General features: G+C 37.8%; 3 protein-coding genes across 5 annotated transcripts; 2 read left to right on the top strand and 1 right to left on the bottom strand.

Moving 5' to 3' along the window:
* The first annotated feature begins 188 nt into the window (after window positions 1-188).
* LOC130719528 (NADPH--cytochrome P450 reductase) lies at window positions 189-10,181 on the top strand. The gene is made up of 18 exons (XM_057570151.1): window positions 189-707; window positions 2,361-2,420; window positions 2,616-2,692; window positions 2,784-2,841; window positions 2,986-3,075; window positions 3,145-3,181; window positions 3,527-3,596; window positions 3,737-3,931; window positions 4,017-4,109; window positions 4,809-5,034; window positions 5,153-5,236; window positions 5,336-5,487; window positions 5,577-5,673; window positions 5,835-5,984; window positions 6,973-7,050; window positions 7,133-7,255; window positions 7,331-7,444; window positions 9,687-10,181. Exons 1-18 carry the CDS (start codon window positions 417-419, stop codon window positions 9,765-9,767), a joined length of 2,076 nt encoding a protein of 691 aa, XP_057426134.1. The 5' UTR covers window positions 189-416; the 3' UTR covers window positions 9,768-10,181.
* A 6,683-nt stretch (window positions 10,182-16,864) lies between these two features.
* LOC130719509 (uncharacterized) lies at window positions 16,865-17,925 on the top strand. The gene has a single exon (XM_057570133.1). The coding sequence runs from the start codon at window positions 16,977-16,979 to the stop codon at window positions 17,649-17,651; it is 675 nt and encodes a 224-aa protein (XP_057426116.1). The 5' UTR covers window positions 16,865-16,976; the 3' UTR covers window positions 17,652-17,925.
* Window positions 17,926-18,856: 931 nt separating this feature from the next.
* LOC130719495 (serine/threonine-protein kinase CTR1) lies at window positions 18,857-26,821 on the bottom strand. Of its 3 annotated transcripts, none has more exons than XM_057570125.1 (16): window positions 26,554-26,821; window positions 25,578-26,438; window positions 25,197-25,495; window positions 24,935-25,079; window positions 24,611-24,726; window positions 24,027-24,235; window positions 22,961-23,467; window positions 22,808-22,848; window positions 22,512-22,580; window positions 21,497-21,597; window positions 21,296-21,380; window positions 21,111-21,209; window positions 20,956-21,024; window positions 20,698-20,829; window positions 20,364-20,458; window positions 18,857-19,482 (listed from the first exon to the last, which is right to left on the bottom strand). In XM_057570125.1, the coding sequence occupies exons 2-16, from the start codon at window positions 26,256-26,258 to the stop codon at window positions 19,383-19,385; spliced, it is 2,748 nt and encodes a 915-aa protein (XP_057426108.1). In that variant the 5' UTR covers window positions 26,259-26,438; window positions 26,554-26,821; the 3' UTR covers window positions 18,857-19,382. The 3 variants fall into 3 exon arrangements, with proteins under 3 accessions (XP_057426108.1, XP_057426104.1, XP_057426110.1); XM_057570121.1 differs by having other exon boundaries at window positions 25,578-26,422; XM_057570127.1 differs by having other exon boundaries at window positions 25,578-26,422; window positions 26,589-26,821.
* Between the last annotated feature and the right edge of the window lie 206 nt (window positions 26,822-27,027).

The raw sequence follows: 27,027 nt of genomic DNA, 5'->3' as shown, positions 1-27,027 counted from the left end.
ATTTTCCAAGTCATTATTATGTTTTTTTGCTTTTACTTACATCTTTCAATATGAGCAGGGATTCAGGGAAGAAAGGTAAAGATGAAACTCAAAAGCAACCTTTACGAGGGGCTTAGTTGTCAACGCCAAGTGGTTTCGTCTGGTGCAATTTGTCCATAGCGGAGTCATATAAATCAATCCGAAAACGACACCCCATAGACATCAAATTTAATTTTGGCCCCAAAACTCTACTCACGCTCTCGTTGGGTCTTCTCCACATTACTCTCCAGTCTCCACCACGTGCTTCCCTCTCTTTCTCTCTCATCGCCGTCACCACCACCTCTAGATTCGAGAAAGAGAGGCGAAGACAGCAAATCGACGCCACCGTCAACCTCACCTCACTCCGAATTTGAATTGATTTTGACTGAGCTGACTCGATGACTTCGAATTCCGATTTGGTGCGCACAATTGAGTCGGTGCTAGGCGTTTCTCTCGGCGATTCGGTTTCGGATTCGCTGATTCTGATCGTGACGACCTCAGTTGCAATTATAATAGGGCTTTTGGTGGTTCTGTGGAAGAAATCGTCGGATCGGAGCAAGGAGGTGAAGCCGTTGGTGGTGCCTAAGTTGTTGGTGAATGATGAGGAGGAAGATGATGTTGCCTCCGGCAAGACTAAGGTCACTGTGTTCTTCGGGACTCAGACTGGAACTGCTGAGGGATTTGCTAAGGTATGTTCCTGTTCCAGTGTTTTGGTATTCCTTGTTTGTTTTCAGCTTGTTTATTCAGTTTCTCTGTGTTGGAATAATGATTCTAGGTAGGATCAAATCGAATCTGCTGGATCCTTTTGTAATTGATTCCTCCAAATTATTCTGTGTTGTGGTTCATAAAGTTACAGTGCAGCTTCTAGTTTATTTGTTTTTGTTGCTTTATTCTTCCTGTCTGCTTTATGTGGGGTGTTTGGATACATGGTGGAATAACTCAGATTCTACAAAGTCAGTAATGTGATTTTGTATGATAAAAACATGTTAGGTTGCTTTTCACCAAAATCAAGTTTGTCCCTAAAAGCATGTTTTGAGTAGAATTGAAATATGATGTTTTAGTGTTGAATTGAGAATTTTATACTGAATTTTACTACAAACTTAATTTTGAGATATAAGTTTTCAAGCGTAAATCACTTCACTCCAAAGTCCAAACTCAATTTTAGCTATTCCCTATTCCACGTTTGGGAGTGTCAGAGAATCAATTCTCATTAACGAGAACTACTTTTAGGTGGTTATATAGATGTTTGACAATCGACTAAGAGAGTTGATTTTAGTCTCAAAAGCAGTTATGTAGTGAAGCTAGACAGAGTAGCTTATGCTGTAAACATAATCGATTGTGGGATTTCATAACTAGATTTCCCAACAGTACCTTATTGAAATCCCTTTTCCTATTAACGTATCCAAACATAAATCGTTTCACTTTCAACTCACTTTTACCAAAATCAATTATGACTACACTGATCCAAACCTGCACTAAAACCAATTTTGCAAAGTCAATTTCATCGAAAGTGAAGTTTGCAAATGATAACCGAACACACGTAAAAGGTTTACCAAATACTTTTCCGGCTGTGAAATTGATTTTATAGAAGGAAAAAAGTTTTAGCGTGAAAAGGAATGCCAAAGTTGCTGAGATCATGTGCCACAACAAGTCAGCGCCTCTTGGTGGTTGAATAACTACCTTTTAAACGAGACACGTTTGAGGTGATCCCATCATTTAACTTGCTAACTGTGATACTAGAATGGGTAAAATAGTCAAAATTGGAAAAAGTGTCAGGGTCAGATTGGAAGCGTGTCTGGCATGTATTGAACGGGCTTAATATAAGAAGCGACAGTGTTAGTTAATGCTTTGGAAAAAAAAAACACGTGTCTATCCTTGCGAGTGCGTATTGAAACAGTCACCGGATGTCTGAGCAGTTAGTAGTTCAAGGTTTGTTCAATTGAGAGTTATAGTTTTTACTCATGAATACTATGTTTGGGCAATTAATTAATATAGGAAATCAATTCAAAATTTAAAATTGTTAAATAGTACCGTGTTTGCTTCTTTTCTAATGTTGATTCTTCAGTGAAGCGAAGCAGACACTTTTCACGCCTCTATTCCCTTGCCGTTTAGCATGTCTTCAAGAAGTTGGCTAATTATGAATATTCTCAATTTTGCTAGAACATGATTGCAGCTTATGGAAATGTTAAAATGTACTACGTGTTAAGATGAAATTAATTTTCCCTTTTCCAGAATGCTGGAAATGTTCACCTTCAAACCAAGTACCTCTGCTACCCAAAACATCAGTTTATCTTTAAATCTGCAGGCAGTATAATTACTTTTTCCCTTATATTTTTATATAGGCACTGGCCGAGGAGATAAAGGCAAGGTATGAAAAAGCAGCTGTCAAAGTTGTTGATCTGGTAAGTTGGATTGAAATGAATTTTTGGCAATCCCTCGTTCCGGTAGTAGATTTGTGCTCCACCCATGTTTTCCTTTTTTTAAATATGTTTGATTTCTCACTAGGGGAGTTCTAGAACATATTTGATATTATCCTACAGAATCTTCAATAAAATATGGCCTTGGTTTTAGTGTTTGTTGTATTTAATTTGAACTAGGATGACTACGCAATGGATGATGATCAGTATGAGGAGAAGCTGAAGAAAGAGACCCTTGCATTTTTCATGCTGGCAACGTAAGATTTATGTACATAAAAATGGATGCAATTCATTTATTTGTTCATTGAAAAGTGTGGTAATATGAAACGTTTGGTCTTGATGGGGCAGTTACGGAGATGGAGAGCCAACTGACAATGCTGCAAGGTTCTACAAATGGTTTACCGAGGTTTGTAGTAATATCATTATCACTTTAGAGTTAATTATAGTTTTTAGGTCTCCCTCTCTCTCTCTCTCCCCCCCCCCTCTTATTTTTCTGATTCATATGGCTTATTTTAAGTGATTCTAAGTTATGGAGGGCCTTAATTTTTAGGGTAAAGGCGAGAGAAGTGAGACCTGGCTTAAACAGCTCACATATGGAGTTTTTGCCCTGGGTAACAGGCAGTATGAGCATTTTAATAAGGTAAATGGGAAGATTTTATTTTTAAGTCGCAAAAAAAGTCATCTTATTCTGATTATTCTTTTGAAACAGATAGGCAAAGTTGTTGACGATGACCTTAGTGAACAAGGTATGTGAACTGATTTCATCACCTACATTTTCTAAAGTACTGAATAGGTTATCTTCCCCAGTGTATTCATGCTGTGTCATTGTTATTAGTGTTATTGATTCAAATTGAAGAGCATGATATGACTTTTCATTTTCACCTTTTATGCTTAAGATTTCTGTATCAATTTATTTTTCTCCTCTCCTCCTCCATGGAAAAGTTAATCTTGTGCATATTCCTTGTTTTGTTTAGCGTAGCGGTGCTTTACTCCATTAGATGCAATATATTGTGTGAAATCCTTTCTAGGAGTAAAGTAGTGACTGACTTTGCATGAATATCTTCTCATATGTAGTGTTGTGTTTGCCACAGGTGCGAAGCGTCTTGTTCCAGTTGGACTAGGTGATGATGATCAATCCATTGAGGATGATTTTTCTGCCTGGTCTGTATACCTCTTGCTCCTGCTATCCATCTATCAAGTATATTGTAGCTAGAGTGCAGTTTGCACTCTTTGTACATAACAATTGTATGAACACTGCTTTTCTGCATTTTAAATGTCATGAATTGGCTTTTGGTTTGCAGGAAAGAATCTTTGTGGCCTGAGTTAGATCAGTTGCTCCAAGACGAGGATGATCTAAAAACTGTTTCTACTCCCTATAGAGCTGCTATTCCTGAATATCGAGTAGTGATTCATGACCCCGCTGCCACATTACCCTATGATAGTCACCTCAACATGGCAAATGGGAATGCTGTTTTTGATATTCATCATCCTTGCAGGTGCAGGAGTTGTGCAAGCTGACTTTATAACCATTCCAACTAGTAACTAAACAAGGCTAAAACAAACTTGTTTCTTTTCTTGAAGGGGGAACGTTGCTGTTCGGAAGGAGCTTCACAAACCTGAGTCTGACCGTTCTTGCATACATTTGGAGTTTGATATATCAGGGATTGGCATAACGTATGTTGGATTAAATGTTTCCTGATAAAAAATCATATCGCTTATTATTGGTAAACAAGAAAACAAAGAACAATAGCATTGGTCAGTTATTATAATTTTTGTTGACTTCAAATACATTCCAAAGGTTCTTATCTTATCATTTGGTATCCAAAGCCTCCCACCATTTCTCGCACCTGTGAGGTGCGGGTGGTGACGCTGGCGGTGCAATGTTTGCCCGAGACTAGTCAAAGGGCTAAGGCACAGCCAGCTAGCGTGGAGGCCAGGGATGCTCTGGGATTTTAGAATCCAATTGCAATGTATGGGACTTGAGTCTCACATTGGAAGTATGAGATTCGGGTGTGGGGTTTATAAGGCCTTGGGCTCTCATCAAGGGCTAGCTTTTGTGGTGAGATTCTGGTGTGGGGTTTATAAGTCAAATACAATTTTAAAACATATTTTTCTATGAGGGGGTTTACTTGTCATTTTAAGAAATTGGTTGATGTTAGATTGAAAAAAAATATTACTAAGGATTTATTTTGCCAGATATCCAATTATTTTCTTTCAAGCACTGGCTGGGAAAGCTGTATAATTCTAGATAGATGAGATTCCCTGGGGAATTCATTGTTCATGATTTTTATCTATGCAAATGTTTCAGGTATTAAGTGCATGAAGCTTACTAATTAATTAATCTGTTGATGACTTTTCTCTGATCTTTCACAGATATGAAACTGGAGACCATGTGGGTGTTTATGCTGAGAATTGTGCTGAAACTGTTGAAGAAGCTGGGGAGTTGTTGGGTCAGAATTTAGAGCTGCTGTTTTCTCTTCACACTGATAATGAGGATGGCACTCCCCTAGGAGGTTCTCTGCCACCTACATTCCCAGGTCCTTGCACACTGCGCACTGCATTATCGCGTTATACAGATCTCTTGACCCCCCCGCGAAAGGTTTTATATGATCTTCACTTCATTTGCTTCCCATTTTTGTAATTTTTATTTTTTCTTCTTATTGGTCCTTTTAAATATTTGAAAAATGGAGAAATGGTTACACAAACTTATCTTTCAGGCTGCTCTAGTTGCATTAGCTGCTCATGTTTCTGAACCTAGTGAAGCAGAAAAATTGAAGTTCCTCTTATCTCCTCAGGGGAAGGTAAAAAAATGCCAGTATAGTTTGTCTTTTGTGTTCTAGTGTGAAACTTTCTCTTATTCCCCCTTCATTCAATAATTATTATAATTTTTTAATTTCAAGGATGAGTACTCCAAATGGGTGATTGGAAGCCAGAGAAGTCTACTTGAAGTGATGGCGGAGTTTCCATCAGCAAAACCTCCCCTCGGTGTGTTTTTTGCTGCCATAGCCCCTCGTTTACAGCCTCGTTATTATTCTATTTCATCCTCTCCTAGGTGGTTTATCTTATCCTCTCTAAAATAACTGAATGGAGCTTTACAAGATAACCAACCAAGAAATAACATTGCATAATCTGATTGTCCAGGTATGCCCCACAAAGGGTACATGTAACTTGTGCCTTGGTTTGTGGTCCAACGCCTACGGGCAGAATTCACAAAGGAGTATGTTCAACCTGGATGAAGGTAGAAATTTACAATTGATATGCTTCTCATGCAATTGTACTCTCCCTGTTTCAGCATCGTGGACCCTCTTTGATCATGTTTGTGATCCTTTCCTCCCTCTCGGGTGCAATATCCAATCCTGCTATGTTGTATCTAACTTAATCTCTCTCATGAATGATCAGAATGCTATTCCCTTAGAGGAAAATCGGGATTGCAGCTGGGCTCCCATTTTTATTAGGCCATCAAATTTCAAGCTACCAGCTGATCATTCGATTCCTATTATTATGGTTGGGCCTGGTACTGGTTTGGCACCTTTTAGGGGATTTTTACAGGTATGTGAATGTATTGTGGATATGTGTAGAGTATAGAATTTTGATAGAAATCAGATTGTCTGATAGTGGTTATATAGAATGAAGAGGGCGCACAGGTAGAATAGACAGTGAATGAGTGGAGAGAAACGTTGGAATCTAATAGAAAATTATGTAATAATAAATGACAATGGTGAACCAAATAGTACTTAATTTTGATTCTGCTATTATTAGAAAGCTCCATATGTCATTTCATATCCACACAACTTTAATTTTTGTTTGTCAAAGTTATGTTATTGTCAAAACTATTTGTTACTAGTCTCAATTTTTTTTTTTTTAAAAATTCAACTTTCCTGAACCACCCTCTATTGGAAAACTGAGAGTTTATTGATGAGTGTTAGATAATTGAATATGGAACATTAAATATTAAGGACAAAATTGAAAAAAGTATTTAATGTTTCATTGATATTTTAAAGTGGCTTTATGTAAATGGATGTGAAAAGCTTCTAGAACATGATCTATAAATAGGACCAGAGAGAGTAGTTAATAAGAGAAATGCTAGCAACACACTCTCAACCTCACTCCTAACACACTTTAATGTGATTGCTTTAATTTTTTAAAAGTCAATACATTTTTTGATAAGTGAGAGAAACATGTTGACTATTTTGCAAATAGACCATTTATAAAGAGTGTGAGTGAGAGTGTGTTCAAAAGAGTGTGTTGCCAGCACACCTCAATTAATAATAAACCCCAAATTCCAAAATTGATCGTCAAATCCTACTTCTGAATGACATAGCTCAGGTCAAACGAAATTATTATAAGAATCTACTTATTCTTGTTTTTTAGAAAATGAAAATATATATTAATAAGTCACGGTCACTCGGTCAGAGAGCATGCTTCTCGAATAGAGAAGTCAAACACGGCTGATCTGCTACAGAAAAAAGAGCAAATCATCAAAAAGGCCCCAACACGGCTGATCTACTTATTCTTACTTTATCTTTCATTTACACAGGAAAGATTTGCCCTCAAAGAGGATGGTATTGAACTTGGGCCTGCGATACTCTTCTTTGGATGCAGGAACCGTCGAATGGTAAATTAGTTAATCAATGTACTTTCAATCTAGATTGATTTTCAGAATAATGTCTGATTTTCCAAATATGCTCTTTGCATAGGATTTTATTTATGAGGACGAGCTAAACAATTTTCTGGAACAAGGTTCTCTGTCAGAGTTGATAGTTGCATTCTCCAGAGAGGGGTCTGAAAAGGAGTATGTTCAACACAAGATGATGGATAAAGTAAGTGCAAGTCACACAGCCTTATAGGGAATAAATGTCACAAATTATTCATTGCATCTACTTTCTTATGTGCAGGCAGCATATCTGTGGAGTCTGATTTCTCAGGGAGCTTATCTTTATGTCTGTGGTGATGCCAAGGGTATGGCGAGAGATGTTCATCACACTCTTCATACCATTGTCCAACAGCAGGTCGGATTGTCTTTCATTGTACCTCCTTTTGCATAGTACCCGATTTAGTCTCAACTCTCAACTTCTCATCCCTAGGGCCTAGGCATGCATAAAGAGTTTATTTTAATGAACTTAACCAACTTGTGTGAGAAAATAAAAGAAGTTTCTATATCATCTGTGTATGCCTCTTCATCTATACCAGATGCTTAATAATAATGTTTCTGAACAGTGAGTATTACAGCATATTCATGTGAGTGGAGGTCTGGCTGATGTTCAGACTTTTGTTATCAGAGTACAAATACAGAAGTTTCTGTGTGGTGGAAAAAAACTTGGCGCTAAATTAATTAGCTCTATTTGAGCTTTCCACGATGTAGCCCAGATATATAATGCAATATGGATATGGGGCTACAGGGCTTTTATAAAAAATGAAGATATGGCTCACACTTAGGGAGAATATTGGGAGTTCAAGTGAGTGACAAGTCTCATTGATTAAGAATGAGTTCATTAGTGACAGTGTATGACCCAAAGACTCTTCGCCCTAAGTTGAGTTAAGACATAAGATACGGTGTTGACTTCACTATCATGATTTATCTCTTAAGCCCATTAATAGAGTTCTCCCATTTTTCAGGCTCCCCCTCATACTCTGGTGTGCCATTTGAGCCTCTATGACCAAGTGGTCGCGAGTTCTATCCTTGTAACCCTCTATTATTCTAATAAATAGTTGACTTTTAGCACTAGGTGGACCTGTACATTCATTGATTTTGGTTGCCATAGTTAGTGTACAACAGAAATGATGGAGGAAAGGAGGAAGATGATGCTTCAATGTAGTTAAGAGGATGTGTAAGAGTGCAAGACCTGACAGAGCTGTGAAACCCATAAGCAGGAACGGGTAGAACAAGAAGAAAACTTAAGTTAAGATGGATGCCATTGCCTGTGAAAATGGAAACATAGCCTGCCACTGAGAACAGCATGAACAAAGCTCTAGAAGCAAGAATGGTGTGAGCAAACTCAGAACAGCAGCAAAAACAGAGGTGAGAACAGCTAAGGTGATGAAAGAGCAGAGGTTGCGATGTGTGGAAAAAGGCAGCAGTGAAAGGAGCTTACATCGTGGGATGGAAGAATACTGTAGCTCAGCATGCAAGGAAACACGACATTAGAGCAAAGATGGACTGCGCAGATGTAATTGTGCGCATGAATGAGCCTAGGGGACAATTGCTATGATGGCCCGATATGCAATTGCTCGCACAAAACTATTTTGAGCCCTAGATGTGTCTAAGAAGCAAATTTGGAGTGGAACTATAATGAAATTCAAAACACTGCATTTTTAATGTTTCAACTAAAAAAGTGAAACCCAACATGAAAGTACAACATTAAATATTGCTCTGAGGTAGCCGCATTTTAAAAATTTAATAAACACTTTCTGGACACGTGTTGGATGCGTAGCAGATACATGTTTGGTACTGATACTTTACCATTTTTGGAGTATCAAGACTTCATTGCCAGTGGGCTCCGATGCTCTTTTTTGGCTTTGCGGTGGGCATAAGGTGTCATCTAAGATGGAAAAATACCACTTGAAGGATAACTCTACCGCACAGCTATAAGATCTGTGATGTTGGGTGGTAAAACAAGGAAGTCAGCTTAGTGTTGCAAAGATCATTAGAAATAGGGTTATTGGATAGAATTGGGTTAGCTCCAATTGTAGAAAATATGGTGGAGTCTTACCCTAGCTGGTTTAGGCATGTAGAGAGAAGACCTGTAGCAGCACTTGTAAGAAGGGTTGACCATTTGGAAGAAAGTCTGGTAGTTAGGGGTAGTTGACCAGATGGAAGAGTCGTACTAGTTAAGGGTTAAGGAAGACCTAGGAAAATTGTAAGTCAAATTATTAAGAGGAATTTAAAGGTAAATAATCTATCCATAAAGTTAATTTATAACAGTATTTTGGTGTGGATTGATTTATGTAGCTAATTCCTCCTAGTGGGAAAAGACCTAGATGAATATGAGGCGAACTGTGTTTACGGTTCTGCTTGTGTCATGTCTACTGTCATATTATGTAGTATTTATGATTTTAAATGTTGAAAACTGAAACATTCTTCTGTTTGTGGGACATGTGAATGTTTTCTTTTGTGCTTGCGATTTAAAAGTTTTAGTGACCACTGACCACCTTGCCATCCAGTGATTCAAAAATTACATTTCGGTTTTTTGTTTCAAAAGCATATACACTCCATATCTAATTGGATTTAACCTTTTATGGATTGAATTTCAGGAAAATGTGGAGTCATCAAAGGCAGAGGCTATAGTGAAAAAACTTCAGTTGGATGGACGTTATCTTAGGGATGTGTGGTGATTTTTCTGATTGTTCATCTGTCTGGATTGTGGCATCCTTGCTATTTGATTTGTTATATTCAAGATTGGCAGAGGGATATTTTTGAGGACTAATATCTGCTTTTAGGTAATTTTGGGACACTGCTGGTGGAGGCCAAACAGGTTTCCTTGAGTAGAAAATAATTTTCTGGGCATTTGTCTCTCTTTTCTATTATCTTTATATTCTCTTATGATAGGTTAGATCCTTCTGAGTAGGATTATTTTAGGAGACTGATAATGTCAGAGATTGGTCACAGCACATACAGGTTACAGTGAATGGTCATGTATAATTAAGTGTAGAAATTGGCAACGAATATTTATTTTTATTCACACAACTCAGGTACTTTTTAAAATAAAACGGATTTTCAATAAATATAGTTTCAGAAAGATTTTTCAATCTTTATCTCACAACTGTGCATGATGTTTTAAGGTGTTTCCTTTATAATGGGACTTCTGTCCGGGTTCGAACCAAGTCCTCAGCTCAAACCTGTCGGCGTTTGTTTGGATTTTCATTACATTCACATTTCAATTCATTGTGAGATGATGAATTTTGTTAAAAGTGCTTTTAAATCATGCGAACATGATTCTAAAACCACGGGTACAAGCTCTTCCATGCTGAAAATATTGTCATTATAGTAGTTTGTACGATTAAATGGCTTTTTGTTTTGTCAATGGTAATTTGATTAAAATCTCAGAAGGCTGTTGAGCGGTACTTACCTTTAGGACTGTTCATGGTTCGGTTCTTTGCTTGAACCGAACCGAACCGAACCTGAACCAAAAATTTGGTTCGAGAGAACCGAACCGAACCGATATAGTATGGTTCGAACCGAACCGAACCGGTTTTAAGTTTCGGTTAACCGGTTCGGTAAAACGGTGAACCGAACCAATTTTTTTTTTTTTTTTTCAGAATCAAAAAACTTAATATTAATTCAGGAGAACCGAACCAGTTATTTTTTCAGAACCATTAAAATAACTCAATTAAAAACAAGTCAAATGATACTACATAAGAAGAACAAGTCATTTTTTACTTTTGATAAAAGTAACTTTTCCACCAAAGAGGATTAATTGTCAACTACCATTAAAAGATATAAAACAAAAGGCCCAGAAGTTCAGTATGAAACAGTGGACAATGTCAATTTAAGTGATAGTATGAAACAGTGGACAATGTCAAATCCCAGAAAATATCAATTAGTAACAAATGGAAGAAACAGTAGCAACTCTCTTCCCATCTTCCTCCACTCAGCATCTTCTCCAAACCTCCCAATTCCTTTCACTCTAATCATCAAAACACAAAGCACCTGCACATTAAGCAAATAGCATCTTATGAGAAACATACATGCAAAAAATGTTCTTATTCACACACACACACATGACTAATTTACTGAGTTACTTCGCCCCCTACAAAAGCTACTTCTGTCCCCAACCTGAAAATCTACTGAGTTTCTCTTTTCTCATTCACACACACACACATTACTAATTTGATTTCCAGATTATTAAGAAGATACTCATAAAATCTACTGTTTGTGTTAATTTTTCAGGACTATGCAAATTTTACACCCTATGTTTGCAAGTCTTATCAAGGTGCTGATGTTCTCAGGATTTTACAACAAGGGAGAAATAAACTCAATTACTCAAGAGCAAAAGGCTACATAAACATGAGCACATGATCACTTCAAAAAGACCTATATGTTCAAGGTTTCTATTGGAATAAAAGTAATGCAAATTGTAACCATATTGTCATTACACATCAGTGTATTATTCACAGCAGAGTTAGGTCCCAATTTTTGAGTGAGATGAGACTCAATCATTCAATGTTCAAATATGCATGCAATAATCACATCAGAACCAAATGGAGAAGTAGTTTTACCTATCAATTAAGAGTCAAGATATTCTCTGATGACATGACCACCACTTGAATTTGTCTAAAAGCAGAAGACTCCTGCTGAAATCAACACAAGAGTGTAAAAGTTAAGAATCAATTCATCTCCAAACAGAACAGAACTCTGAGCTAACAATCACATAGAACAGAACAGTTTTAAGTTTTAGAGCAGAACAAGAGAGCAAACAACATCTACCATACTTTAAAAAAAATATTGCAATATGAAAATACACTTTCAATGGTAATAAAAGAGGTAGCAATATGAAAATACCACTTAAAGCTCATCATCATCATCATAAAGGTTGTAATTTTCTGAACCAGCAGTCAATTCTCGTTGAACAAGCTCTGCGAAAAAGTGAAATACTTTATTACTTCAAAAATAATTTATAAAACCTATTCACACAGAAGATTGATGCAAACTAACCTTTCTCAAATCTCTCAAGCTCCTCAAAGTCCTCACTAGAAACCAGGGAAAAAGGTGTTCCTTTCATCCAGTCTTGGGTACAAATCAACATCTCTGCCATTTTCGGAGTTAGGGAGCTCCGAAAATCATTCAACACCCTTCCTCCAGTGCTGAATGCAGATTCTGATGCTACCGTAGAGACCGGAATAGGTAATATATCTCGAGCTATTCTTGACAGGATCGGAAGTCTACTTGAGTTGACCTTCCACCAACTTAGAATATCAAACTCAACCCCTTTAGTAAAAGGCTCACGGGCTTCATTCAAGTATTTCTCCAACTCAGACGTAGCATCAACCCGAAATCCAGTTTCTTGGTTGTAGTAATTCATGCAATAAACATCATCATCATCATCATCATCATCATCATCTTCATCCATTTGGTCGAGTTGTCTTTGAGAACCCGCTTCCTTGCCTCCATATAGCTCATATAGAGATTTCAAGCTAGAGTTCATCTTTGATATCAACTCATTCCCCATTTCATCACCGAAGAAATACTTCAAAAAGTGGCTAACATAGCCCAATTTACTTTGGGGATCAAGTACAGCAGCAATCAACAAGAAGACATTCATTTTATCGGGGTCCCCCCAATACTTTTCAAACTTCTTCCTCATGTTGCTAGCCATTGACCTTATTTTAGCATTGTAATCACTTTCATATTGCCTTATTTTTTTTCCGATAGAAAATACTTCTTTCATATACACATTACTGGTTACGTAGTAGGAACCAGAAATGCGCTTTGTGGAAGCATGAAATATTTTCAGAAAAGGCAAAATAGACTTCACATGGTCCCAATCTGCAGATGTAGGAACACCCTTCCCATTATCTTTTGACATTGCTTTCTTAAACTTGGAATCTCGTGCTTCATACAACACAAAAACCTTCTCATATTGTACAGCTGCCTCCAACATTGTGTATGTTGAATTCCACCTAGTATCTGTATCTAAACTCAGCATACCTTTGTATGATATATGCACACTTTCAGCATAGCTCATGAATTTAAGAAATCTTTTAGTAGAGCACTTCATATATCTCACAGCATTTCGAATCCTCAAAATAGAAATATCAATCTCTTTCATACCCTCTTTGACAATCAAGTTGAGTATATGTGCACAACAACGCATGTGAAGATACTCACCATTCAAAATCACCTTGTTCAATGGCAAGAAACTATTTCTAAGCTTGTCAATCGCAGAATCGTTAGATGTAGCATTGTCCACAGTTATAGTCAAGACTTGACTTAGCTGCCACTCATTCAGAAACAACTCGACATTGTTAGCTATAACCACTCCAGAATGTCCCGTAACTTTCCGAAAGTTTATAATCTTTTTCTGCAAGTTCCAATCATCATCAATAAAATGCGCAGTCAAACTCATATAACAATAATTCTGCACAGAAGTCCATGTGTCTGTTGTAAGACACACCCTACCACAATGTTTGGACATGAACCTTTTCAACTTCACTTGTTCGTCAACAAACATTTTTTCAATGTCCCTCCTCAGAGTAGACCGTGAAATGACAACAAATCGCGGTTGTAGAACACTTAGAAACTGGCGAAAGGCTTCATTTTCGACAAACCGGAATGGAAGCTCAGCAGCAATAAACATCCTCACAAGTTCTGTTCGGCATATATCTTGGTCAAACTTAAAGACCGTAGGCGAAGAAACAATGCCACTTCCTACTTGTCCTTCTGCAGCCTGCGGAAATGGACCATCTTTTCTTCTCTTATTTTTTTCACTGCCTGGATATTGCAAGCATCTCGTCAAATGGGTCCGCATAGTACTTGTTCCATTCCTACTAATGAGAGTACCACAGTAGTTACACGCAGCCCTTCTCTTATCATTAGGTTGTTGTGAAAAGTGGAGCCACACTTCTGAGGGTTGTTTCCTTTTGCCAGTTGATGTGCTAGGATGTGGTGGGAATGTAACATCAACTCCAGTGTTAGTAACTGGTGTAGAAAATATTGAATCTTGCATAGTTTCTTGGAACTCGGAATCCATCTGGTTACTTGGTGACGACATCTATTCAAAAAACTACATTGTCATGATGCAACTTATCAAAGCAACAAGCACATAACTACATTGACTGATTACAGCAAAAGATAGTGATTCTAAGACACAAATAGCAGCAAAAGAACAAGTTATATCAGTGTTGCAGCCTACAAATCAGCATATACCTCTAATTATCAAATTAACAATTTATATAGCAATGGAAGAAACTTGATACATTCAAAATATCAGTGCTGAAAATCATCATATACCTCTAAATGTACTGCTAGGACTTGAGATTTTGCAGCTTTAATTCAATTAACATTCTAAATATCAAACTGACCTGAGATTTTTCAGCTAGGACTTGCTCAAACTGTTTCACAAGCTCTGGAGGAGAAATTGTGTCAATCTCAGCAGCAAGTACAGCTCTAACAAAGCATCTGGGACTTCAACCTGGCAAATTTACGCAAATGAGACAATGAACTCAACATGACTGTAAATACTAAATATCAAAAGCAGATCTACCAGATAAAAACAATATTAGGTACAATGGTACATAATTAAACAATACTAGGATGTTCAATTGATATATACTTATAAGTTATAACATAACATATAGCAACCCCCCAATGTCAAATAACAACCGAAAGGAAAGCTACATTCAGGGAGCTTATTAACATGTTAATTACAATTAAGGGTGCAGTTCAATTCAACTCAAAAGTTAAATTGGTTTTTGAGCCAATAATTAGAGCATCACAAACGATTATAGAAAAGCAATCATCAAATAATCAGCAAAAATGAACCAAACCCAGATCAGAAACTACAATGAATAGATATTCAAACAAATAGAAAGCTTACCTACGAGTCTACGACCTCAGATCACCTACGTTGGAACGTCGCTGTTGGTGGGAAGAATCTGAGCTCGGTGGTCAAGGTGACGGCGGTTCTGCCGTGCTGGCCGTGTTCAAGGTGACGGCGGCGCGACCGGAAGGAGGAGGAGGAGGCGCTGCCGGAATGAGGAGGTGGCGCGGCGGCCGGCGGAAGGAGCAGGAGGCGCGGTGCTGAAATTAGGGTTCACTCATCACTGGTTCTCACTTCTCGGTTCTGTGGTTAACTGGTTATCCGTTATTGGTTGTGTGGAAACAGGATAAATGGATATATCGGTTCGGTTCGGTTACCGAACCGGTTTTGAGATTTTGGTTCGGTTACCGAACCGGTTTTTAAATTTAGGTTCGAGTTCGGTTCGGTTCTTAACGGTTCGGTTCTTAACGGTTCGGTTTTCGGTTCGGTTTTTGGTTAGCTTCGGTTCTGAGAGAACCATGAACAGTCCTACTTACCTTATATCGATAGGACATAAACAACTCCTAAAGAATGATACAAAAAAATGCTGCACCATATGGAGAAAGTGGACTGCCTTATATAGGAGATAAACAGCTCCTAAAGAGTGATACACCATTGTTACACCAAATGGAGAAAATGGCCCCATTTAACATCTTAACTTTCCTACTGTAACAAAAAAAAATGGAGAAAATGGATTGCCTTCGAGTTCAAGTATTGGAGGACAAGCATTGCATCTTATCAATTCCAACCACTACTCTTGGTACCCGTGACTGCACGGGGATTTTATGTCCAAAAGGTGGAATCTTTGTAAAAGACAAGGTGGAGTCTTTACTAAGTCCCAAGCCGTCACTATTCATTTCACCTCCCCCAAAGATCGCCTCTTCCCTCATCTTCACCATCACTCACCTTCGCACTGTCAACACCTGAACGACTTCTACAAATATTTTTAAGTAGGACTTTTGAATTCTATGTTGGCAACATCTAAAATAGAACAAGAATCAACCGGAAGTTGGTCCGGTAGTAATTCGCAACTAGTTAGATACTTATAAAAATGAGAATACAAATTTTAAATTTGTAAATGTCATTTGTTGAAAAAGATTGACACTTTGAGTTTGTGGAATTGATTTACACAAGTTAAAAACAATGATACAAGATGAAGTGTTAAAATAAATGGGTAAAAATAAGGCTTTGTCTATGGTTGATAAAGAAGAAATTCACAAATAAAAATATCTTCGTAAATTAATTTTAGCAAATAATTAACTTTAATTGTAAATATATGATTTATTTGTAAATCAATTTTTAACATGACTCACAGTAAAATGACAACATCCATTTAAACAAATACATTTATGGATCTTTTATTTTTTGATAGTCTTACATACATTTATGGATCTACCACCACTAAAAATGTAAACAACATACTTAGTATTAAGAAATAAAAAAAAGTGATATGTAACCATATAGTCACAAATAAGATTTAACTATTGGGCTATCAAGTTGTTAGGAGATGTTTATTCACTAAACATGACTTCTCAATGAATTAATTTTATGGTTGTTTGTCATGCTGTACCATCAAACTAAAAAAAAAAAAGGAGATAGTCCAACAAAGTGTAGCACAGGTTATAGGTAATGAATCTTCGAGTCTCAAATATTAGTCTCATTAATGTGAATTGTGGTCATAAATTGGGACAAAATAATACGACAGATATTTTTTTTGATGAGTAATGCTCTCTAGAGTAGTCGCATGCGCATTGGTATAATAAATTCAGGATTAGATTCCAAATGTTAACAAAAATAAATAAATAAATCCAGAACTGAAAATAATTAGTATTATTTTAGTTTTCGGATAAAATAATAAAAAAAAGTAAAGCAGGGCGGCTGAGGTCTACGCCAAGAGGTCAAGTTCAATAATGTCTGAGCCTCTTTCTTCCTTCTTCTTAAATCCCTTCCTTCTCCCCCATATCACTCCACACCCTCCCACCGAGTCAGAAACTCAGAAACCCAGAAACTCAGAAGAAGAAACGATATGGATATGGACGAGAGACAAGTGATGATGCGCGACATCGGTTTACAAATCTTCATGATTTTCCTCTTCATCTTCGTCTTCCTCGGCATCTACGGCATCCCACAGCGGCTATTCGCCAAGCTCCGATTCCAAAACCGAGCCAGCGTCGACGCCAAGCGCCACTTCGTCAAAGGCGCTCAGCTCCTCGCACAAGCCAGATCCTCCAACGCCCGAACCAGATCCGCCACCACCTCCCTCGCTAAAGAAGCCTTAGCCGAAGCCGAGAAAGCCATCGCGCTCGATCCGAAAGACGCCGCGGCTTACCTTCTCAAAGCGATGGTTCTCGATCTACAGGGATTCAGAACCTCCGCTTTGGAATCGCTTGATGCGGCGCTCTCACCGCTCGCCGCCGGATCGCTAGCTAGCGGCGAGCGGGGAGATGCGCTGCTTAAGAGAGGCGAGTTGAAACTCGCGACGAGTCAGCGCGGGAAGGTTGACCCGGCGCTGGCGGATTTGACCGAGTCGGTGAAACTCAGTCCGAGGAACGTGAAGGCTTGGAGTTTGTTAGGGGAGTGCTATGAAGGGAAGAAGATGGAGGAGGAGGCGAAGAAGGCGTACCAGGAGGCGTTGCAGTTGGAGCCGGAGCTTTCTGCTGCTCAGGAAGCGCTCAAACGGTTGAGTTCTGCTTCTTCATAGTTGAATTTGGTTGGTATGAATGAACTTTGAGATTCAGTTGCATTGATCTTTGAATTCGACTTGTACTTGCATTTCTGTTTTGAGTTTTAGCGTAAATCTAGTGGAAATAAAGGGAGAAAACTGCAACTGTGATAGTGATACAAAGCAAAAGTGGGGTGGTTTAAGAGCCTAAAAATTTGGAGAGTAACTTTATTTCCTCTTTTGTGTATAAGTGTATAACTCTGCATGATTTTGAATATTATCAGTTGCGCTAATATTATTGTTCAGTTTGTAATTTGATTCAGTCCCAATCTTATGGTTTCGGTTTCTAATTTGATCAATTTGACCCATGAGATGGGGTAGAAAGAACATGATTCCTCTCGTGTTTTCAGCAGTCATTCGAGTCAACGCCTTTACTGAAAGTGTGACATAGTTACTCATCTGGTCTCAAATTATTGAGCCATTTAGAAAACCCATATTTTTGTAACAATGAAATGATATTCCCTTTTAACCAAGCATCTGTCTTTACATTCTTCAAAAAGTGTTATCTAAATGTTCTTACAAATTTGTTGTGTTAAAGCAACTCATCCTTCCGATTGTCCAGAAGGATTAGAGTGTATTTGGTGTGCAATTGAAAGCAGATTCGACTTCCGGTTGAACAAAGTTGTTGGCACATTCACATCTAATCCAATCCAATAGATAAATAAACACACACTTATTGGTCTGCTAGCATACGTAACATTTGTATTTTAGTAATTATTAAAGTTAATTGCACAATACTTATCAATTATAAAAAAATGGTCAACTTTCCATGAATTTGAAAAGAGAAGGGATTAGAGTCTCATTCATTTTTATTCTTTCCTCAAACTTCTTTGTCATGCCAAACAATTAGTTACCAAAAATTTCTCTTTCACTCTTACCTAATACCTAAAGAAACAAAGGCCTATAATTGTTTGTGTTGCTAACAAACTTGCGGCAGAGAACTGTGTTTCGACAATTCATTGTTGTTTGGTGAAAATTGCAACTGTTGTTTGGTAAACACGTACAGGTGAAATGAAATAATTTCGAGAAACATAATTTTTTTTTCATTTTTGGCTAAATAAAAAAATTGGTAAATTTCGAGAAACAGTAATTTGCTTCCTCTTTGGTTAAATAAAATGATTCTTGAGTATAAAATATATCAAGCATATTTTCACATAAATTTGACTATATAAGCTAAACAAAAATATTTAAATGTACTTTTAAAGCATTTTCAAATATTAAATGAATCTTATTTTCATCAGATCCATGACCCCATCAAAATCTAAAAATAAATAGACCCCTTACAAAATACCTAATCTGCAAAGCAGACTAGTACTGAAAGAACAAGGTAAACCAGGATTCAACTCCATGCTTAGTAAAGATAACACAATACTTACAACTTAGCAAGACTTTCGAAATAATCATATTTTTAACAACTGCCTTTTTTACAAAACATAGATCCCATATTACTGCAAGCTGTCCATACTCCATTAAAGAGCTTGAGGTCATGAGTTTATTTGTGAATGTATTTCCCATAAGATACAGGTAGCACATATTTGTGCGGTTGAAGTTCCATTTACTAGACTAGATGGCTTTTCGTGCCCTCCTGAAATGAGTCTGTTAATTAGAGAATATATGACAAACAAGGGTGGAGTTACTTGTTAATCAACGTTTCTATACAACAGCAAGAAATTATAGTGACAAGGAAACCAATTATGCATTGTGTGCTCCTTATGTATCAGTACCCATTTTTATCATCTCTGTTGGGGACTTCAGCAGCTTCTTTAGTGACTCAACTATATCAGCAAAAGATGGGCGTTGACCAGGGTCACTGCAAAGTAAATAAGCAAACACCAGAAACATGTCAATGTTTAGAAACATTTGAAAAGAAGTAGTTAACATAGAAAGATAATGCTTGAAATATGCTGGTTTATCTGTGAAACTGGCAAGGAATCTGCACAGGGATCTCTAGTCTCCATGCAAGAGTTGAAGTAAGAAATGCTATAAAAGCTATATTTATGAGGCAACACTCATAACAAAGCAACACTTATTCTACTCCATGGAAGTTCAGTCTGATTGTTTCAATTGTTGGCTTATTCTTGTTTGAGAATCGCCTGAGGATGCTCTGTTCAGAAATTAACCAGGAAGATTTCCACCTTCTAAACAGTAATAACAAACAATCCTTTCCCAGTAAGTGGGATCGATCATATGGATCAAACAACACCATAAAGACTGTCACGAATCAAGTTTAATCATTCAAGGTCTCTCTCTACCTGTGAAAATTACTCTATGACTATCTACCCTCCTAACTAACCATTACATGTCTTCTCTACACATGTCCAAACTACCTAAGATGAAACTCTATCATCTTTTCTACAATGGTGTCGAAAGTTTATTACACATGGAGATCCAAAATTAAATTTCACTGTTAAAACTCTACATTATTGCCAGGAATGAAGAACAGGATTTCAAAATTTTGAATTCCCTCTCTAAAAAATCATATCAGAATATTTTAATTGAAATTTCCAAATAATATCAATCACAGAACCATACCATACTTTCTCAGTAAAAAATCATAATTGTTAGTAATACATTTATGAGAGCTCATAGAACACCCAAAAATAAGTTAAATACAATTTTCTAATAAAACTGGACCAAATGGCACAAACATGTGACAAAATACAAAAGAAGTATGACATAACAAACACTTACTCAGCCCAACAAGATTCCATGAGGGAGGCCAAAGCTGGGGAAATGTTTGAAGGGATAGCAAGCCTCCTATTCTGGAAAGCAACAGCTCCAATCACCTGAGGGTTTACATGGTGATTATTACTTTACAAAATCTCTCAGTAAAACTTCAAGTTTCCTTTATGCCAAGCATTTGCTTGAAATGTGCAAGTTCACATATATACCTCTCCATTATATGTCCTTTAAATTAAAAAATTCTTGCAAATGGTCCTCTAATACTGTACAAGTAAACACATTAAGTAAAAATACTTGGCTTCGAATATTTACAATTTAGAGCATAAATCCCCATTAGGTTTACCTGTGGAGGGCTAAGTCCACTCCATGGTTGTTGCATGGTCACGAGTTCCCACAAGATAACTCCAAAACTGTATACATCAGATTTCTCATTTGAAGGTTCTCCGCGAAGAAATTCTGGAGCCATCCACTCGGGCTAAAAATAGAGTTACACACTGATTCAGAATGAGGTGCCGTGAAGTAGAAATGAAACTTGTGAAGAAAAATATAACAAGTGGACTAGATATGGTTGTGCTTATGAACACAAAGTCAGAGACTTAACTGTTCCAGCAACAGATTTTGACGGTATGAAAGTGTTTGCCTTAAATCTGGACAATCCAAAATCACAAACCTAAGCATGAAATGAAAAAGAAATCATTCACTTGCACAAAATGTTTAAATATCTCATAGTAAACTGTTAAATTGGTCTCATTCCACCTTCACTGTCCAATTTTTGTCAACTAGCAAGTTTGGAGATTTGAGATCCCAGTGCACAATTGGAGGTTTCAGGCAATGGAGATAATTGATCCCTTTAGCCTGCATTCAGATTTCAGACAAATAATATAAATCGTGCACAAAATAAAAACAATTCGTGTAACAAAATAATAATATCTGGAACAAACCACATCCAAAGCCATCCGTAATCTTCTTCTGTGATCCAGTATTTCACCAGATGCCGGCCTATGTATCAGACGATATAAACTACCCCTGCCACAAATATACCAGAAAACAGCAACTGTAAGGCATTTAATTATGTAATAAGGCATTTAATTATGTAGGAAAAGTATCTTAATATTATTATGACATGAAGTTGATTGTCTCACCTAGGCAAATACTCTGTCACTATTGACAGATGGGGACATTTCGTAACTGCACCCATGAAGAGCACCACATTTGGGTGCCGAACACGTTTCATTATTGCAACCTGAAGCAATGCCAATAACAACTTGGATATAACTAGCTGCTTTTACCCCCTTAAATGAAAAGAGGAAATAGAAGCGAGTTTCATAAAACGGATTTAAATCTCATTATATACAAACTAGTATAGCACAACAGAAGCATACAAGTTTTAACCAAGGCAGTACAACCCAGAACTCATTAACTTATTGTGCTGCATAAACCATTCAATGTTGTGATTGTTACAATGCACAACCAACTTGAATAATTATTTATGGCATACAGAAATGTTATTCTAGATGGAGAAGTGCAGTGACTGTAACTTAATACAAGATGAATCATTTTCACAGTCCAGTGTTCTCCAACAAGGTGGAAAAAACCTATCGGTACAGAAAACAGGTGTGCATAATTGAACTGAAGAGATATACAAGTCCTGCATGAACCCAGCTGAACAGAAATGCTGCTATTGATGCAGGAGCAGGAGTGAAGGTGTGCATATAAAGTGACACAAATTGGAATATTACATTGAATAAACATGGTATAGCCTCAGTAAATGTAATAATTTCCACCCAAGATAAAACAACACTTGGACATTGTGTGTCAGAAACAAGGCAACGAACAAGAAAATAGGGAAACTGAAAAGGCAATATACAGTTATACACGAACAACAATAATAGATATGGCTAACACTAGCACAAGACAAGAAAAAACAATAGAAATAGAGGACTTTTTTGTGAAAGAGAGATTTGTCTAAAAGAGAATAGGGCATAAAAGACAAAGTATAAGACAGTAGACACTAGACAAAAGGAATTTAGTTTCCAGCTGAGGATAATCTATCATCAGCTAACAGTAATATGATGTCTTGCCTATGGTAACAAATTTCACCTAGTTAACATGATCTAAGTCATAAACAATGCAATAAAGAGGCACCTAGTAACACACCTCTCTAAGAAACTCCTTCAGCTGATCATCATGGAAATCTTGAACAGTTAAAACCTTGACTGCAACATCCTGCAATTTATAAAATAAAATTATCTAAATATATACATTGAGCCAACATGAGACACGTAAATAGTTATGTTCCATATAATCAACTCATTATGGTGGTTAAATGTCACTAATCCAATTGCAACCGAACAGATTAAGAAACAACGCAGCATGAAGACATCAGCAAGCTACACTTATTTACTCAAATGTGCCTGTTTTACAAAAAATTCAGTATGCATATTGACACTTACTGATCCATGCCATTCAGCATGGTGCACTGTCCCAAATGAGCCTGCATATTGAAAAGGACAGCAGCATTTAGAATCATCTACTGCAGAAAGAAGTCCATGATATTGAAGTTATATGGATTCATGAAGAAGAAAAGGGGTAAGCAGAAAAAATACCAGCACCAACACGCTCTTTAATTCGCAAATCATCCCACGATATCTCAAGCCAGTCCATTGCAAGTGATGGTTCAAGATTCACATATCTCGGAACATTCCCAGCTGATAAACAGCCCTGATTTCCAATTATGCTGTCTACCTGTACCAGTGCTGATTGGCAGGATGAATTCAATATACATTGTTTGAAAGTACTTTTTACCACACAACTTCCAGTTACTATGATCTCATTGTCGGAAATTTCTTGTACTACAACTGCATCTTCAGTAAGCCTTGGATTTTCATGTGATGATGCTTCACCGGCAAAACAAGGAGCTTTAGAAACATCTTCATCAATGGTAGGCAAGATTGAACCTAGAACTGCACATTCTTCTTCATTCCCCTTTAAACAAAAAGGAACTAGAGGTGGTACGGTTCCTTCACAGCTTTGATCAACTGAAGCGTAATTGGGGCCCTTTTGATTTTTCAGCAAATCAGTTTCTTTAACTGGTTGATCATTATGTCCAAAGCCTGCACAGATCATTGGATAACAGCTAAGACCGGCTTTAAACTAGAAATCCTCTATGATACAAGATTTACGAAAACAGAGCCACAAGAGCATAGGTCACCCTGTTCCTAAAGGGTTAAAATCTAAAACTCAAGAAACAAAGATGCTCCATAAGCTTGAGAAGGAGGGAAAATATCTGAAAGTAGCTCTAAAATGCATATACTATGGAAAGTTAGGACTAGGAGTAAAGACAAAGTACAAAAGAAGGACGACTTTTATGGTGAAGAAAAATGAGCATTTAGGGTCAAAACTGATTTGATGAAGTAAATATAGATCAAGTCATATGCTCACAGTAGTGTGCGCAATGTGCATGGACATCATTTGGATAATGTACATATTTTTAGAAAGTATAATTGATAGGAAAGCAAACATGTGGAAAAATTAATGCCCAACAGAAAATAAGTTTAAGTACTATGAATTCTGAAGGTCCAAGAATTGATGTATAGCTACACAGGATGTTTCCTTGAAGTACTTCCAAACAATTTGAAGCTCAACTTTCCAGGTAAGCAAAGCACAATATACCTGAATTCAGATGTCTTTCAGGATTAACAGAAGTGTGATTGAAACTCATAGTTTGAGAACATGTTGCACCATCCATATATGGTGATTGTAATTCTTTTAAATGAGAAATTTGAAATAGGGAAGGCATTGAAGAAATATATGCTCCATTAATTGAGGAATCTGGCCCATGGACATTTCCTGGTTCCCCAACCAGGTCAACTACGTATTCCCTGTCAAACAATAAAAAAAGGAAAAACACCATTAGCATGAAGTAAATGCCTGACTAACTTATCTACAGCGTTAACCGCACCAACCGCATGCCAAAGTCCTAATATGAGCAAGCAAAAACAGAAGAGGTAATATCAATATCAATACGACTTGTGGAAAATGCTTAAAGCCTTTGAAATCAAGATGAACACAAACATAAAAAGCAGATTAACAATAAAATTAAAAACGGTTAAGAGTACTAATGGGACTCACGTAATTATGATACACATAGAGCATAGCCATTTAATTTTAGGGATAGAGATGTTCTGTTGGGCATTATTACCAAAATATGGATGACAAAGCTAAAATGAGGGCCAAAGTGGAACTTTTGTGCTAACCTTGAGAGATGCTTGTCATCTTTAATCTTAACAAGGCAAGAGGATCTATGATCTGCAGCACAATACTTGCAGCCCCGAGCTATGCGACACGGCAAACCTATGTAATCTGCCAACCTCTGCATTCAATTGACAGCAATAATGAATAACTGTTTTGTAATAAGCCTTTCTAGAAACACTAATGCATCCAACTCAGTACAAAACAACCCCAGGCAACATTGTGCACCACGTTCGTGTATCCATGCATGCTCAACAATATTCTTATAGAACCAAAATGTTCTTTGACAATAAGAAGCAGTAATTCGGTAGAAGTATCACTATTGTCACCTTGAAAAGAATTGCCCGATGCCTACAAAGCCCAGCAGATAGGCTGCCAATGGGAAGCACAACACACTTTTGAAAACTCCTCAACTTCTTACTAACCAACTTCCAACACTTGTGGAGATCTCCTTGCTCCGCCGGGAACGTACCCCTTCATAGATTCAAAAAATACATAAACAAAAAGTGGTAAAAAAAAACATTTATTCACATTCAAAGAACAAGGACAATACAAGAGATTGTTCTATATACTCTCCCCTTGTATGTATACCCCATATATATGGCAACAAGTTTTCCTAGCTGTTCCACCAGCACCAAGCTGTTCTCAGAAGCACAATACAGCTCTTGTGCTTTATCGTGAAGCAGCTTCAGCCGAGAGTCCTCATGTCCATCAACAAGCACCACCTCCATAGAAGTCTCACTGGGTTCAACAACTTTAAGCGCCATTAAAGTCGGTATCCGTCTACCTTCCTCGACATCATTGCACATCACCCACAGATATGGATTCATCCCCAATATGTTGTAAAAGCCATCAGATATCTTGTCTGAGTATGACAAGCACCCACTCACCTAACCCCAAAAACAAAATTGATGAACAACATTGATTCATCATCATATATTTCTCTTAAATGCTGTGTGTGTTCATACATACCCATAGACGATAAGAAACCGAATCAGCATCCCATGTTTCAGTGCAAGGAGGGAGAATAGGCTCTGTCACGAGACTAGCCAAAAATGTGAGCCGATTTGCTAATGTACGCTGCAACATGTAGCTCTCTTTACACTTCTTCGCCAATGTTTCTTCTTCGCTTTCTTCCACCTCCTTCTGCCTCCTCGCTGTTGCAGTGTTAATGGTGGAGAGCCGAGACGACGACGGCGTTTCCTCCTTAATGCCGCTGGAGAAATTGCCGTCCAGCGTCGTCCCGGAGAACAAGCTCCCAGCATAGCTGCTACTCCCGCTCGATAGCCTCGGAAGTGAAACCTGCCGGTCAAATCTCCGGTCGACGGCGGTCTCCTTCTCCGGCGGTGGAAGTAGAAGGTCGCGATCTTCTCTTTTGTCTGTCAACCAGTCGCAGAAGGCTGCAACCTGCTTGTGTCTGTGCCGGAGCTTATCGCCGGTGGCGAACAGGTCGGAGACGGCGGAGCGCTTGCCGGAGGAGACGCGGACGGCGTGGTTTCCGGTGGTTGAGGACGACGAGAGTGGCTTTTTGGAAGGGTCGGTTTCAACGCCGAAAGTTTGTGATCTGATTGAGTTGACAAGCTTCTCCTTCTCGTGATCTAACCCTCCCTCAGGAAAATGACGCGGGAAAATGTATGTGGTTCTGTGAGGCATTTTCACAAACCGCCACTAGTCACGAGCTTCTCGCCAGAAAAGACAACGCAATCACGTGCAAATCACAAAACACTTTCCGTCACTACCGTCGTAGCTATCTCTTCTTCCTCTTCTCGTTCTCCAATTCTCAACCGCAACGCTCGATGATGCGTGTGTGCTTGCAACTATCAACCAATTGAACTATGAAATGAAGTACCATATGTAATGTAATGTAATGTAATATAGCAGGAAGTTAGAAATTGTGTTCTACGCTTTCTGATCCTGAATTGAGCACCATGGAAATTGGAAAACAAACCTTTGATTCAATGCGCGATTTGGTTTGAGACTTACATGGAGATTTCAATCGAGATTCAGAACGTGTTTGTGAGCTCTGGTTGGTTAGTTTTGAAGAGAATTGTAGCTTGGAGTTGGGATATTGCAGTAGGTGGTGGGAAAATGAAATAATATGGTGTTCATTAGCTAACGGACACGGGTGGCATGATGCGCACCCTTTCTAGTGATGTCACACGTGAAGCTTTTGACAGAGAGTTTTAAGACACACAAGTGTAAAGGTGCGCACTGCGCATTGGGTATGATATAGCGCGCTCTGTTGGCGCGGGTTTCTATGGAAGAACAGCAGGTTCTAAAAAGGGATCTCAATCTCATGCACTCTCGATCACAAATAAATTTATTATTTTAACAATTTTTTTGGTTACATTTTTAACATTACCTTTTAACATTTAGTTTGTCAAATTACAGTCTTCTTTTTGAACTCAAATTACAGTCTTCT

This window comes from Lotus japonicus, chromosome 1, assembly GCF_012489685.1.
Source record: "Lotus japonicus ecotype B-129 chromosome 1, LjGifu_v1.2".
NCBI lineage: Eukaryota > Viridiplantae > Streptophyta > Magnoliopsida > Fabales > Fabaceae > Lotus > Lotus japonicus.
This window is presented reverse-complemented; position numbering and strand designations above follow the sequence as displayed.

Bases quoted from the DNA above. Each gene is read 5' to 3' on its own strand.
- LOC130719495 (XM_057570125.1), bottom strand. From the start codon at position 26,258: ATGCCTCACAGAACCACATACATTTTCCCGCGTCATTTTCCTGAGGGA. The intron at 24,236-24,610 runs GTTAGCACAAAA...ATTGTTTGACAG, and splicing joins GATGACAAGCATCTCTCAAG to GGAATACGTAGTTGACCTGG. The intron at 23,468-24,026 runs GTATATTGTGCT...TGATCTGTGCAG, and splicing joins TGAAAGACATCTGAATTCAG to GCTTTGGACATAATGATCAA.
- LOC130719528 (XM_057570151.1), top strand. From the start codon at position 417: ATGACTTCGAATTCCGATTTGGTGCGCACAATTGAGTCGGTGCTAGGC. The intron at 3,076-3,144 runs GTAAATGGGAAG...CTTTTGAAACAG, and splicing joins AGTATGAGCATTTTAATAAG to ATAGGCAAAGTTGTTGACGA. The intron at 7,051-7,132 runs GTAAATTAGTTA...CTCTTTGCATAG, and splicing joins GATGCAGGAACCGTCGAATG to GATTTTATTTATGAGGACGA.
- LOC130719509 (XM_057570133.1), top strand. From the start codon at position 16,977: ATGGATATGGACGAGAGACAAGTGATGATGCGCGACATCGGTTTACAA.